This window comes from Mustelus asterias, chromosome 26 (assembly GCF_964213995.1).
Source record: "Mustelus asterias chromosome 26, sMusAst1.hap1.1, whole genome shotgun sequence".
Lineage (NCBI taxonomy): Eukaryota > Metazoa > Chordata > Chondrichthyes > Carcharhiniformes > Triakidae > Mustelus > Mustelus asterias.
The window spans coordinates 34,797,597-34,813,882 of record NC_135826.1 but is presented as its reverse complement, the minus strand read 5'-3'; the positions used below and the strand labels follow the sequence as shown (position 1 = coordinate 34,813,882).

At 47.9% G+C, this 16,286-nt stretch overlaps 1 protein-coding gene across 2 annotated transcripts in view; it reads right to left on the bottom strand.

The window, feature by feature from the left end:
• Nucleotides 1–16,286, bottom strand: part of myo1f (myosin IF) — a 178,599-nt gene that overhangs the window by 27,371 nt on the left and 134,942 nt on the right. For both annotated transcript variants that reach the window (XM_078198412.1, XM_078198411.1), the window contains exons 16-18: nucleotides 12,985–13,066; nucleotides 7,970–8,076; nucleotides 5,972–6,070 (exon numbers count right to left, since the gene is read on the bottom strand). In XM_078198412.1, coding sequence (XP_078054538.1) covers nucleotides 5,972–6,070; nucleotides 7,970–8,076; nucleotides 12,985–13,066 — 288 coding nt within the window. The remainder of the gene's footprint in view (nucleotides 1–5,971; nucleotides 6,071–7,969; nucleotides 8,077–12,984; nucleotides 13,067–16,286) is intronic.

Genomic DNA, 16,286 nt, shown 5'->3' with positions numbered 1-16,286 from the left:
GTGTCGCTTACCCTCGCATGGAGGACCTGGAGTCTGTCGTTATCCGTAGTAACTGCTGCAGAGGCTGCCAGGTAGTCCTCGAAACACTTCAGCCAGTGGTCGAAGGTGTTAGAGGCGCCGACCGCACGTGGATCCAGCGTCAGACGCTCTGGCTTTAGCATTTGTTCCATACTCTCCTTTCTGTCGAGAGTTTCGTGTTTGTCAATAAAATTGATGCGCGACAATCGAGCACGAGGTACAAGGCTTCAGTAATTGAAGGCTTTTATTGACAAACAATGGAACTATTTAAACACGAGTACACCATTCCAGACTGGAGGGGTCCCGCCTGAGCAGAGGGTCTTATACCTCTCCCAGGAGGCGGGGCCCGACCGGGATGTGCCACAACAGCATCCACCACAGGTATATTAATCCCACAGTGTAAACACCCTAGCCCAACAACAACATTATAACAACCCCACAGTGTCAACACCCTAACCCAACAGCAACATTAGAATAACCCCACAGTGGTAACCAACGATGGTTCACCACAGCCGCCAGGCGCACGGGAAGAATGTTGGGAGTGAGTCACACCAGGTATGAGACGACAGGGCAAGGGCAAATGAGAGGGGTTGCAAGCTGCGCCATGGCTGGGTTTAGCAGAAGAGTCTGCTCGTGCAGGTGGGAGCTTTTGCAAGTATTTTTTCTTCATTTTTGTTTTCCTCTGAGTGTCAGGCTCATGGAGATTTGGAGCGGCATAGTGGTTAGCACTGCTACCTCACAGCCAAAGGACCCGGATAAAAGCAAATTACTGCGGATGCTACAATCTGAAACCAAAAGAGAAATTGCTGGAAAATCTCAGCAGGTCTGGCAGCATCTGTAAGGAGAGAAAAGGGCTGACATTTCGAGTCCAGATGACCCTTTGCCAAAGCTAAAAGGCATAGAAAGTGGGAGATGTTTATTCCGCAGGGGGAGGGAATTAAAGATGTTATAACCACAAAAACAAGGGAAAAGGCTGCTAATGGCAGTCCACAGAGAGAATGGCCAAACGGCAGAGAAGCTGAAATCAGAGGGTAAACTGTGACAGATGAAGACGCGGGGGGGGAGAGATGGGTGGGAGAGAGGTAAAATTGAGAAAAAGGGGGGAAAAGGGAAGCAAAAGGGGAGAAAAAGTAAGGAAAGGGGGATAAAATAGGGGGAAAGAGTGGGGGAGTAAAATAAAGAAAGACAACAAAGAAATAAAAGGTCGAGAAGTTAAAAATTAAATAAAATGAAAACAAAAGGGTCGAAAACAAAGGGTTCAATTCCAGCCTTTGGGTGACTGTGTGGAGTTTGCACGTTCTCCCCGTGTCTGCGTGGGTTTCCTCCGGGTGCTCCGGTTTCCTCCCACACTCCAAAGATGTGCGGGTCAGGTGGATTGGCCGTGCTAAATTGCCCCTTCATATCAGGGGGATTAGCAGGGTAAATACTTTGGGTTAAGGAGATAAGACCTGGCTGGGATTGCTGTTGGTGCAGGCTCAATGGACCGTTCGGCCTCCTTCTGCACTGCAGGGATTCAATGTTCTATGTTGAGCCTTTTGTAAGGAGAGGGAGCCGGCGGATAGGGTGACTGATTAATGGGGATTGCAGCGTAACATTCGGAGCTCACCATCTCCCATGGGAATGGTGCACTCTGCAGGGACAACACAACGTGAAACACAAATGAAGCTGGAGCAGCAACAAAACATAATAAACATTTAAAATAAGCAAAATATTAGCAAACAAAATAAAACCTATACATGCACCTTTGCCCACCTATGTGTGACTACTATGTTTTCTCAAATCTTTTGCAGGTGCTATGGCGTGGCGCTGCCACTCACTACCAGCTGTGCTGGAGACAGGCTGCTGGCCCTCATGTCCCTTTGCCTGGCATGACTTTGATGACCATCCCCTGGTCACTATAGGCTGCGAGGGCCCCTGTGTCATGGAGGTCTCCTGCGTCGTGGCAGAGGTCTCTTCTGTCATCATGGCATTCTGGGACATTGGTGCCAGTGGCAGAGGGGTGGAGGAGAGGCTGTCCTCGTCAGAGGTGCCCTGAGAGGTGCCCCCTGATGGCGACAATAGCTACTCATCTGCTGCCGGGAGGTTCATTTGGACTTTCCTGCTTTCCTGAGAGAAACGGGGTCCTGGCTGCTACTCCAGCCACCTCGTTCCCCCTCTCATCATGGCTCTAGGCATTGCTGCTCAGGGACCAGGTGTTGGAATGCAGGTCAGAATACACACCCAATCACCCATCAGTGGGCTGCTGGGTTTGACATTCCGTGACAGTCGCCGCTCTCTCAATGGAGGAAACATCCACTGGGGTGTGAGTATCTGCACTGGCGCTTGCTGTTACGCAAGAATGTGAATGTGTGCTCCCTCTGAGGCTCTCTCCTCCTCCTCCTCAGAGTTACTGTTGGTCCCTCAGCTTTGGTAGCTGCAGCTGTTACCTGTAATGGAAACAAACACGGAGTGTGAAGGGAACCATCCATCATTTGAGATGACTTCACAGATATACACTTCCTACACACACACATACAGATGCACACGCATGCACACGTGCACACACACACATGCATACACACACGCACAGATGCAGACACACACACATACATATGCATGCACACACACACACATGCATACACACATGCAGGCACACGCGCACATGCACACACACGCACACACACATACAGATGCACACACACACACATGCACACACACACGTACACACACATGCAGACACGCACACATATACGCACACATGTATAAATACACGCACACTCACATCCACACATCCAAGCACACACGCACATGCACACACACACAGGCACACACATACACACACACACACAGGCACACACATACACACGTGTATACACACACGCACACACATACACAAATGCACACACGCACATGCATACACACACACATGCATACACGCACGCACACACATGCACCTACACACACACACATGTATACACACATGCACTCACACACACCACACATGCATACACGCACGCACACACATGCACATACACACACGCACACACACACATGTATACACACACGCGTACACATCACACACACACAAACATTCTCACCATTGGAAAATGGTCAGCAGGATTTAAACTGCAGCAAGATTGAGGCAGACTCTGCTCCCCAAATGCAAGTCGGTCGCATCAATGCTCCCTCACTGCCCCTTCCCCACTTTACTCTCACCCCCTTCAGCACAATCTTTCATGGGCAGCACGGTGGCACGGTGCTTAGCTCTGCTGCCTCACAGCGCCAAGGACCCGGGTTGGATTCCCAGCTTGGGTCACTGTCTGTGCGGAGACAGACAGTTGTAATGATCTTTGCAAACTAATGGGTCTTGGGCTACAGACTCACTCTGTCGGGAATCCTCTAGTGCCATGCAGCATGGTGTGTCTGCCTTGTCCACCTTCGGTAATTGCAGGCACCAGGCAGGCAGTCCCGCACTTGATGCACACCAAACCCTTCCATGTGGGTCCACCTGCAAAACGGTTGCGGAGTCAACTTGGCTGATTGGAAGAGGTCATTCAGCCACTTACGGCACTGTCACCTTTGGATGACCCCCATGGCTGCTGACTTCCTCTGAGACCTCCATGCAGGTTGCTTTGGGGAGGTCACCTCTTCCCATCGTTTGACATGAGGACCTCCCGCTGATCTTCACAGCCTGGGGGGGGGAGGGGGGGGGTGTCTCGCAGGGAGCCAAGTGGAGGGGGGAAGCTATCCTTGGTCTGGGTCACTCCTTTCGCCCAGTCTCCACTGCGGCTGAGGATATGACAGTCCTTCAAAATGCTCAGAATCATAGAATCCCTACAGTGCAGAAGGAGGCCATTTGGCCCATTGAGTCTGCACCGACCACAATCCCACCCAGGCCCTATTCCTGTAACCCCGCACATTTACCCTGCTCATCCCCCTGGCACTAGGGCCAGTTTAGCACGGCCAATCCACCTAACCCGCACATCTTTGGAGTGTGGGAGGAAACCGGAGCACCCGGAGGAAACCCACGCAGACACGGGGAGAACGTGCAAACTCCACACAGACAGTGACCTGAGGCTGGAATCGAACCTGGGTCCCTGGCCCTGTGAGGCAGCAGTGCTAACCACGGTGCCACCGTGCCGCCCAATTAGTTGAGTTTCCTCCTCTGACAAACAGAGTTAAAGGACAAAATTTGAATCTTTTTCAGAACACTTGTTCCGAAGAGAAATGGGACAGGTGAACTCAGGTGTTCCTCCCTCCATGGCAAGGGTCCTGAATGAGACGGTGCTGGCACAATAATCACCAAAATGCGGAAAGAAAAAATCCACTCTTACCTGCTGCTGCTCCAATAACTCAACATATCCAATGGTCCTCTTTTCTATATTCTTATCCATATCAGGATTTTATGTGTAGCGTTGTGTGCCAGGCTGCCTTTAAATGGATGGTTGCGAACACTTCCAGGTCACAGACTCACCCGCCTGCTGTCCTACCGTAAAGGGTCAACTTCACTCACTCCACTGAGAAACCACCATAAAATCCAGCCCCAAGGTCTAAATGAAAATATCACCCATTCTTCTCACTATGCAGTTGCAGGCTCTAGCCACAGGTCGGCGCTCATCCACCATTTTTTTCTCAGCATCTCAAACTTCTTGGAGGGTGAATTTGTTCGCATGACGGACTTTAGGCTCACATCAAGTTACCAGGGCAGGCAGCACCCACATTCTTCATTTGTATCAATGAAATTGTGCTAAATGAACACAATTTTACCTCCAATGCCCAAGATAAGTGTTTAAACAAAAGGAGCAACCATTGGCTAGAATTTTCCGATCTTATTTGCCCCACCGCCACCACCAGTGAGAACGGAGAGTTTGGTACTTAGCGAAATCTCCATTCACTGCAGCGGGACTGGAGAATTCCAGCCACGGACAAGATTGGAGAACCTCAGCCAAAATATTTCACAAAATTATGAAACATATTCATTGTGTTTTTTTTTGTCTCGTAAAGCCTTTATTAAGAAGGCCTCAGTCTCTCCCAAAATTTTCAGCTTGAACTTAATATTTTACACAGAGCTGTAACAACTGGGAGAATTCTACACACTCCCTGTCCACCAATGTATTGAAAGCTGACACCAAACAGTCTCTCACCCGATGGTGGGCTGGCCAAGCATCAATCAACTCTCCCGCCCTTAGGCTTGTTGAGGTCCTCAAGTTAATTAAAGGACACATAAGGCCCTGTTTTCGCCTCTGCCGCAGTGACATGGTGGGCCGGAGAAGGTGAAGGAACATGGCCACTCTGCTACTTTCCCAACTCCGGGAAAAAGGTGGGAAGGAAGGGGTGTGCGTCCATTGGTGGATATCCCCTCTGCCCTCCCCTTCCTCCAAGATGGTACCCCACTTTGTTCCTCCCTGTGCAGCCTCTGGAACCCAACCTCCCATCCCCCCTTCTCACTGGGGACCCGATTCCTCCCTGACCAACAACCCCAGTTCTTTTACTGCTTCAGAACTTCCAAAACTGCGCCAACTTTCAAACCCCCCAATCTCTGTGCCAGCTGTCCGTGCTGTAGCTCAGCTCAGTCTTGTTGATGTGAATGCAACTTCCAGTGAGACCCTTAAGGAGAGCTACTGTTAATTGATGCAAAAGCCCATTAGAAATGGCACCAGCACCACAAATAAAATTGGAAGTTTCCATGGGAAAAATGAATTGAATGAAAAGTAATCATCAAAAAGTTTGAATTTCTATTCATTGATTCAAATAGTGTCTTATTTTCTTTCCTATCTTACTTATGGGTTTTCCTTATCAAAAAGGGGTAAATCACTGCACTAAGAAACCCCCAATCTCAGTGGTTGACCTTACTAACAACGCAAAAGATGATGAACAAGATCACAATTCATGTTTTGTTCTAATTGAAAGAGTGACACTGTTGGGATATTTTACCCTTGGCTGCCACTAAGAGAGGCCTAAAAGCAGACGGTACCTTTGGATGAATTTTGGGAATGCTCTCCTGTAAGCGAAGCCTGCACGTCGTACGCGGATATTTTCCTTTAGCCCAAGATATTCGACTTGATGCTTGGCTCTGAAAGATTTGAATATGAAAACAGAGGTCAGAAATCTCATTGTTACCTCAGTCAATGAAGGAAACCTTTTGTTTAGTCGAGATGGTTAATTGACACTCCTGGATGTTCCAAAAAAGATTCAAACGGAATTACTGAGGAATCCACATAAAGAGTGATTCAGTCGTGCTCCCCATTGAGATATTCTCTCCCCCCCCCCCACCTACCAGCACCCCCTTAATCAACCCAGATAATCTAGCAAACTGATAAATTTAGAAACAAGGGTGGCACGGTGGCGCAGTGATTAGCACTGCTGCCTCACAGCGCCAGGGACCCGGGATCAATTCCGGCCTCGGGTGACTGTCTGTGTGGAGTTTGAACATTCTCCCTGTGTCTGCGTTTCCTCCAGGTGCTCCGGTTCCTCCCATACTCCAAAGATGTGCGAGTTAGGTTGATTGGCCATGTTAAAAATTGCCCCTTAGTGTCCCAAGATATGTAGGTTAGGGGGATTAATGGGGTAAATACATGGGGTTACGGGGAACGGGTCTGGGTGGGATTTTCCCTTACTGTCAGGGGGATTATGCGGGGTTACAAGGATAGGGACTGGGTGGGATTGTTGCCGGTGCAGACGCGATGGGCCGAATGGCCTCCTTCTGCACTGTAGGGATTCTATGAAATGGTGAGAGCCAAGGAGACCCAAATGTATGTAGATGACCCAATGGAGGTTACTTGTTTAAACTCTGGTAAGCACTGGTAAATTCAAAGATGTGCGGGTTAGGTTGATTGGCCATGCTAAATTGTTCCTTAGTGTCAAGGGGATTAGCAGGGTAAATATGTGGGGTTACAGGGATAGGGCCTGGGTGGGATTGTTGTTGGTGCAGGTTCAATGGGCCGAATGGCCTCCTTCTGCTCGGTAGGGATTCTTTGATTCTAAGCATCCACTGCATGTCCAGGTAAAACCAACCTTTCTGACAAGATATTGATTTCATGGTTAACCTGCAACCAAGTGAGAAGATTCTTAGTCTCCAGTGACATGTCCTTCCAGTCAATCTTCAACATCTTCTGGAGTATTGAGAACCATCTTAGCCCAGATATCAGACAGTTTGTCTCAGCCAATTGATTTAGTTTCAATCTTCCGCCAGCAAGCATCCATTTGCAGGAATCTTGGGAGTCTAGTCAATAGTTGGTCAGTGGATGAGTGACAGACATGGATTTGAGACCTCACTTGTTGCACAGTGATGAGTTGATGCTTCTGAGTGATGAGGTTAGTAGCAAGCTCACTGTGAAGTAGCCAAGTGCATTGCCACCATCTTCTTGACCACGGGCACATTATGTTAGAATGTAATCGGTGACAACTTTGAATTGCATGTATTGTGACCAATGTGAACATGATGTAAGGGTCAGCTGACCCCGTAAACCGTGGAACCAATTACAGAGTGATATAATAGTCAGCTGACCAGCTGATTCACTATAAATAAGGAATAATGTAAAATTGTGGGGATCTTGGAGTCGCTCAGGGTGAGGCCCCAAGTTTGGAGTAATGATTCTTTATTAAACCCTTTCTTTGATTTATAAGTTGGTGTAAGTTTTGTTGTATTTTCATTAGCTGCATTTTGAAGAGTTCCTTCTGAAGAAACACATTAAACCTGTGTGAAGAAGCAGTCACTGCTTGTATATCTACAACTCAGTGAAGACAGATACTGTGCCACAGATGCTTACATGTATGTTTTCATGAACATATGTGTCTCGATCACAACACAGAAACTGCACCATAAGCAATTTGCCGATTCCAAAAGAAGCACATGGAGATGTCTTACAATATTTCAAAGCTTTGCACTGAAGAGGAAGCCATTTTGAAATGGCTACCAGACCAGGAAGCTGCTCCTAACGACAGACCAAACAAAACCATTCAAAAAACTGACCTGCTTTCCTCCCAATCTTTGGGTCTCTTAGTCTCATTGGGTTTGATGCAGCGGATGTAGTGTGGAGTACACTTCATCAACCTGCTCACCAGGTCATTTGCTTGTTTCTAAGTCAGAGGAAAGATACAAATATGTGAACAACTTTGAAGAAGACTCATGATTGTTAAATTGTCATTCCACATGGAAGGAAAGCCAATTTCTTCCAAATAAGGAAACAAGTGTAATAAATTTCTGCATGCAGTTTCTGAAACCAGTCGTGACACAAGCCATTCAAAGTCATACAGGTGCTTGCATTACAGATTAATCTTTGTAGAGCTCGGCGGCGGGGGGGGGGGGGGGGGGGGGGGGGGGTGAGGGGGCAAACCAGAACCACGAAACCAGTTTACCGCTCCTGGAGCAAGTGAAGACTGTACTCATGTGATTAAATAAGATGTCATTTTAGTTAGCACCTCACATAAATGTACAGGTTTACTTCATGTACTTTGCTGTACATCAGATATGTGATGAAAATGAACCATTTTTGTCTAAGATTTACATCACAGGTATTGGCTACTTTAATTCATTCCATAAGGGGTTAAAAATCAGCTACATCACAGAGTTAAAAGAGGGAAATGTTGACACTGAGGGATTGGTAGGTGAGGGTGAGGGAGTGGGGGGCTTAATTCCGGTGAATGTGTCACTGTGTCTGGTAGTCAATTCCAAAGCACCAACTTCCAGGTTTGGGCATGTTCAGTTGTGCGTGCGTAACGCCTCCAGTGAGGTGGGTAGGCAATTGGAATATTTAATCATTGAGATTGCAGAGGTGTTTTAACTGGAATTTAAAATAACCGTGGGTGCAAGGGTTTCCCATGCTCCCTAAAACACGCCACTGCAACCAAGGCCATATAGAAGGGCGATTTACGGGGCTTATTACTTATTGATGCAGTTGCATGATCTGAATTCAGTGCTCACAGTTGCTTTCTGCTCTTCCACTGGTGAAGAGTTTGTCGCGAATACTTGTGGTGAAAGGTTAACCTCCCCAGATCAACCAGAAGTAGTTGCGAACAGTAAGAGGTTCCATTCCATCACTGTTCAGCTAGTGCGCAACCAGGAGAAATGATTTTTTTTGCATGTATGCCCCAGATTTCTGGGACGCTGCCTTGACTGTGGGTGGCACGGTGGCACAGTGGTTAGCACTGCACCCTCACAGCGCCAGGGACCCGGGTTCGATTCCCAGCTTGGGTCACTGTCCGTGTGGAGTTTGCACATTCTCCCCATGTCTGTGTGGGTTTCCTCCAGGTACTCCAGTTTCCTCCCACAGTCCAAAGATGTGCTGGTTAGGTTGGTTGGCCGTGCTAAATTGCTCCTTAATGTCCCGGGATGTGTAGGCTAGAGGGATTAGTGGGTAAATATGTGGGGTTGTGGGGATAGGTCCGAGGGTAGGACTTTTGTTGGTGCAGACTCGATGGGCCAAATGACCCCCTTCTGCACTGTAGGGTTTCCATGATACCTTGCAGTAGGCTAAATTTCCTGACCTCATCAGACCTGGAAGCAGACATAAGAGGTGGCAACTCGGAAACAAGGGATAATCCTCCTCAGTCTTGACTGATGACACTCGCAGGAAACATACCCCATGAGGTCTAAGAGCGGGTACCGTGTGAGCCATGTGAGGTAGTGGGAAGCTGCTCAGATCCCTGCCTTGACTGCTGAGATGCTCTTGATTGCTAAGCTCTGGATTTTGCAGCCTTTGACAGCCCCACCAAAGACTGCTCTATCGCACCTGTGCACGGGCCGACTAAACAACTGGGATGTCAGGCAGCTAATTGGGTACTGACTGGAAGGGGGGGCAGCGGGTAGAAGTAGGTGCACTTTGACTGAAGTGCCCACTTCTCTGTGTCCTTTCACCGTCACCCCTCTCAAGGGTCAGCCAAGTTGACTGCTGGCACTCTGCCAGAAGCACAGATTAGTGTGATTCTGGAGGACCAAGCGAAGGTATCAACTAGCCTACCTAATATGTCGGACAAGTTGGTACCCAGAGTTGGCATGGCTGTGATCAATGCCTGCACACATTCAATTGATTGCTACTTATGATGCTCCATGGAGTTGGTCACACTGATGTCAGAATCGAGGGAATCCACTCTGAACCTAATTGCAAAATCTGGGCCTCTCTTTGTGTGGCTCAATGTTAAGTATTGTTTGATGAACGCTCCTGTGAAGCGCTTTGGGCCATTAAAGGTGCTATATAAATTCAAATTGTTATTATTGTTGTTGCTCACTTGTGAAATGCGACTCACCAAGTGAAAACCCTCTAAAACTCATCTAAAACAGTTTGTCATGAGCAAGTTTTAAAGTTTATTGATTAGTGTCACAAGTAAGCTTACATTAACACTGCAATGAAGTTACTGTGAAAATCCCCTAGTCGCCACACTCCGGCACCTGTTTGGGTACACTGAGGGAGAATTTAGTGTGGCCAATGCACCTAACCAACTCGGCTTTGAACTGTGGGAGGAAACCGGAGCACCTGGAGGAAACCCACGCAGACGTGGGGAGAATGTGCCAACTCCACACAGACAATGACCCAAGCCGGGAATCGAACCCGGGTCCCTGGCGCTGTGCGGCAGCAGTGCTAACCACTGTACCGCCCCAAGCGAAAAACTTGTAAATAACTATTGTATTATATCAAATTTATAAACAAGAGAGATGGAACACCAGAGCAGACAAAGGTTTCCAGTGTCAGGCATGCAGTGCTGGAGGAATTGATGGTGGATGTGGAAAGAGTAATGCTATTGTTCTGTGGGGGTGGGCAGTGATGAAAATCAGCCACAGAAAGAATTAATAGCGGGTGGCAAAGATGGTCAATTCTCTCTGTCTGCACCTGAGGAACTGGCAGGTGTGCCACAAGAAGTTTCATGACCTTATGTGGGTGATCAAGTTCAACAAGTCTATTTTTACATGACATGTCCTACCCACTGGCCTCTCTACGTGGCTCAATGCACCACACCCCCACCACTCACCTAGCAGCAACCCCCCCCCAGGCATTGTGCATCTCTGCCTAATGTCCAGATACCCAATCTCACTCACCTACCAATGCTACCAACCTTATACCCACCTCTTGTTGTCTCCACCTACTTGTAAATACCTAGGAATGGGATGTACGGTGTGACACCATCACTGACCGGACAAGGTGGCACACAACACAAAGGTGAACTGCAGACCTGGTGGGGATCAAAGTAGCCCACCTCTGCTGAGCCCAATGGAGGAGATGGCTCTTGGCATCATGAGGCCAGCTGTGACTAGCCTATGGCATTTGGTGTTGCTTACAGCATTGAGGACACTGGTATATTGCTGCCTTATGCTCCTTCTCAAATCACAGTTTACACCCATCCTGCTATGTGGGATGATGCTGTGCCCACCCCAGTCCAACGCCAGCTCTCCACATCATGTGGAACGATGAGCAAGCTGCAGATGGTGTGACCTTGGACCTCTCGTGATCCAACCCCCCCAAACTTCCCTCTCTGCTTTTCTAATTTCAGAATGATCTTCCCTTGGTTTTTTATTAATTATTTGATGGGATGTGGGTGTTGCTGGCAAGGTCAGCATTTATTACCCAGCCCTAATTACCTGTGCACTAAGTGGGATTGCTGGGCCATTTCAGAGGCAAGTAAGAGTCAACCACATTGCTGTGGCTCTGGAGTCACCTGTAGGTCAGACCGGGTAAGGACATCAGATTTTCTTCCCTAAAGGACATTAGTGAACCAGATGGGTTTTTATGATAATCACTACAAGTTTCATGGTCACCTTTCTATTCCAGATTTAACAATTGAATTTTAATCCCACCTACTGTCATGGTAGAATTTGATTATGTGTTCGAATTAGCCTGGGCTGCAGGATTACTAGTCTTGTGACATTACCTCCACTATGCCATCATGTTGGGTACTTGGCCCTTTGACTGATGCTGGCGCTTGGTTTCTGTTGCCACTGAATATTTTGATCTTTGGTGAACCAAATTTCTCCCATGGTTCTGCCGTGTCAAATTTGCAAGTCAGGTGTCAAATCAGTGGCTGGGAGCTGAGTGACATCGTGTAAGAACAATTCAGCTGCTTGCAGGGGAAGCAGGGGGTGCCCGCACGAGCGCCCTTCTTGACATGGTATGTCCCGTGGGCTGCGCCTGAGGTGGCTGATGGTGCAGTGCGCACTCCCAGGAGGGTGACTAGTTTCTATTGTGCCATCTCCACCCAGGCCATGGGTCTGAATATCATACCCAATGTCTTCACTGTAGAAAAATTCTTTTTTTTAAATTCATTCATTGGACATGGGAGTTGTTGGCTGAACACCACTTATTGCCCATCCCTAGTTGCCTTTGGAGGGCAGTAGAGAGTCAACCACGTTGCTGTGGCTCTGGAGTCACATGTAGGCCAGACCAGGTAAGGACGGCAGATTTCTTTCCCTAAAGGACATTAGTGAGCCAGGTGGGTCTCTCCGACAATCGACAATGGTTTCATGGTCATCAGTAGATTCTTAATTCCAGATATTTTATTGAATTCAAATTCCACCATCTGCCATGGCGGGACTCGAACCCAGGTGCCCAGAATACTAGCTGAGTTTCTGGATTAATTGTCCAGTGATAGTACCACTAAGCCATCGCCAAATGTGCCAAGGTGCTTTGCAAAGACGGAGAAAAAGCTACAGAGGGCTGGAGTAGCTGTACCACTAGATGGCTTACTAAGAGAAGGAATGAATGAACTCTGCACTTATATTGCATTCCTTGCATTTACGGGATACCCTTCCTAGCCAATGAAGTATTCCTTAGACCTGATGTACTGCTGCAATATAGGGAAAGATGACTCGGGGAAGGAAAGCATATTTAGCAGAGATTGGCATCAGAGCCTTCAGAACGTAATGTTGTTTCAGTGTCCAAGAGAGGCCAGACTGATTTAATCTACCTCTGTGCCAGTAGCAATGCTAAACTCTCTGCCAGGTCCAAGTGCATTGAAAACACCCGTAACACATGAGAAATGAAGGAACTGTGACTGCACCTTAATCTTCATGCTTGCCGTAGTTGGTCTGCCTTTCTTCTCATTCTGCAGATTGTCTGGAAACAGTATTTGAATGAAGGGGCTGGGAAGAAAATCACCGACGCATTAGAACAGAAACACTCGGAGTACCGTGAGTTGAGTTAAACCTGGCAAGTGCAATTAGTGAAACTTTTTTTTCACTGCAGATTGACTGAGCCCAGATGTAGCTGGGGTGTGGATCTCGACACTGGGCCAGAAAATAATTGTACTCTCTTCCAATGTTCTTTCTTTCTACTAGGAAGACAGTGACTCATTGGGGTACAATTACAAGGATGTTATAAAGTCTAAATCTGGCCCAAAATATCTGTTTAGTAACCTTTCATCAAGAACTGTGAAATGTTTTTAAGCAAGTGCAGAGCCAGGGAAAGCAGGGGAGGGGGGGGGGGGGGGGATGAAATAACAAAAGCGAAGGTCTGTCATTGGGCAGAAGGCAGGGGTGATTGAGTGAAAAACGGATGATGAACAAAGAACAAAGAACAATACAGCACAGGAACAAGCCCTTCGGCCCTCCAAGCCCGTGCCGCTCCCTGGTCCAAACTAGACCATTCTTTTGTATCCCTCCATTCCCACTCCATTCATATGGCTGTCTAGATAAGTCTTAAACGTTCCCAGTGTGTCCGCCTCCACCACCTTGCCTGGCAGCGCATTCCAGGCCCCCACCACCCTCTGTGTAAAATATGTCCTTCTGATATCTGTGTTAAACCTCCCCCCCTTCACCTTGAACCTATGACCCCTCATGAACGTCACCACCGACCTGGGGAAAAGCTTCCCACCGTTCACCCTATCTATGCCTTTCATAATTTTATACACCTCTATTAAGTCTCCCCTCATCCTCCGTCTTTCCACGGAGAACAACCCCAGTTTACCCAGTCTCTCCTCATAACTAAGCCCCTCCATACCAGGCAACATCCTGGTAAACCTCCTCTGTACTCTCTCCAAAGCCTCCACGTCCTTCTGGTAGTGTGGCGACCAGAACTGGACGCAGTATTCCAAATGCGGCCGAACCAACGTTCTATACATCTGCAACATCAGACCCCAACTTTTATACTCTATGCCCCGTCCTATAAAGGCAAGCATGCCATATGCCTTCTTCACCACCTTCTCCACCTGTGACGTCACCTTCAAGGATCTGTGGACTTGCACACACAGGTCCCTCTGCGTATCTACACCCTTTATGGTTCTGCCATTTATCGTATAGCTCCTCCCTAAATTATTTCTACCAAAATGCATGAGGCAAAGCGGGTGGTAACGTGAAATTAAAGAGAGAAAAGTTTAAAGTTTATTTATTAGTCACAAGTAGGCTTACATTATCACTGCAATGAAGTTACTGTGAAAATCCCCCAGTCGCCACACACCGGCACCTGCTCGGATACTCTGAGGGAGAATTTAGCACGGCCAATGCACCCTAACCAGCACGTCTTTCGGACTGTGGGAGGAAACCGGAGCACCCAGAGGGAACCCACTGAGAAGGAGCAAACTCCGCACGGACAGTAACCCAAGGGTCGAGCCCGGGTCCCTGGCGTTGTGAGGCAGCAGTGCTAACCGCTGTGCCAAAGGTGGGCCTAGAGGGGCAGTAAATGGCAACAGCAACACCATTGCCAAACAACGCTGTCCAAAAGATGGAAGTAGTGGCTATATAAATGCAAGTTGTTATTGTTCAGGCTGATTCTTATTTTTCAACCAATATCGCTGAAACAGATTGGACGCAATCTTACCGGCCGTTCATGTTGCACTCCCGCTGCAGTGATGCCGGAGAATTTGGCACCCGGCCAAATCTCCATTCACTGCAGTGGGATGGGAAAATCCCACCGGTGTGAACAGCCATAACATTCCGGCCATGATCTTTGTATTATTGTATTGGTCTTTGTGGGGATTTGTTGTGTACAAACTTAATGTTGCATTTCGCACATTAAAACAATGGCTTTTCAAAAATTTTTATTCCTTTGTCAGAGTTACAAAGACAATGCACAGTGTGGACAGGGAAAGCCCTTAATCTATCTCCTTGCTTGCTCCAAAAACCAATTCAAATTTAAATTGAATTTAACTCATGGTCCCCACAAGAGAGGCATACAAGACCCAAGCTGACAAGAACAGACATTACACCTGATCTCGGGCTTGATCTGATGCTTGATCTCAGTCAAAACGCCAAGAAGCAAAAGTAATTACAATTCATCGATAGATAGAATCCTACAGTGCAGAAAGAGGCCATTCGGCCCATCGAGTATGCACCAACCACAATCCCGCCCAGGCCCTATCCACATATCCCTACATATTTACCCACTAACCTCTCTAACCTATGCATACTGGGACACTAAGGGGCAATTTAGAATGGCCAATCAACCTAGCCCGCACATCTTTGGACTGTGGGAGGAAACCGGAGCACCCGGAGGAAACCCACGCAGACACAGGGAGAATGTGCAAACTCCACACAGACAGCAACCCGAGCCGGGATTCGAACCCAGGTCGCTGGAGCTGTGAAGCAGCAGTGCTAACCACTGTGCTACCGTGCCGCCAAAAGCACTTCATTGGTTAAACATTGCTTGGGATGTAATGGGGTTGTAAAAGGTGTTCCATGAAAGTCTCTCTATTTCCTGTAGCTGTAGAAGCTCTAATTACTGTTGCATTTTGGCTCCTCGCTTCCCCTTCCTCCTTAGGGATGGTAAGAAGTCTCACAACCCCAGGTTGAAGTACAACAGGCTTATATGGAATCATGAGCTTTCGGAGCGCTGCTCCTTCATCAGGTGAGTGGAGGTCACCACTGAAGGAGCAGCGCTTCGGAAGCTCGTGATTCCAAATAAACCTGTTGGACTTTAACCTGGTGTTGCGAGACTTCTTACTGTGCCCACCCCAGTCCAACGCGGCATCTCCACTCCTTAGCGATGGTTACCTGGTCTGGCCTACATGTGACTTTCCAAAGATATGTGGGTTAGGTTGATGGGCCATCATAAATTGCCCCTTAATGTCAGGGGGATCAACAGATCAAATATTGAAGGGTTACGGGGATAGGTCCTGGGTGGGACTGTGGTCAGTGCAGACTTGATGGGCTGAATGGCGTTCTTCTGCACTGTCGGGATTCGATGACTCCAGGCCCACAGCAGTGTGGTTGAATCTTAACTGCCCTCCGAAACGGCCCAGCAAGCCAATCAATTCAAGGGTAATTAGGGATGGGCAAGAAATGTTGACCTTGTCAGGGATGCCCACATCTCATTAAAGAATAAAGAATTATGTGAGGAAAAATCTCAGCATTCATTATTGGCCTTCAT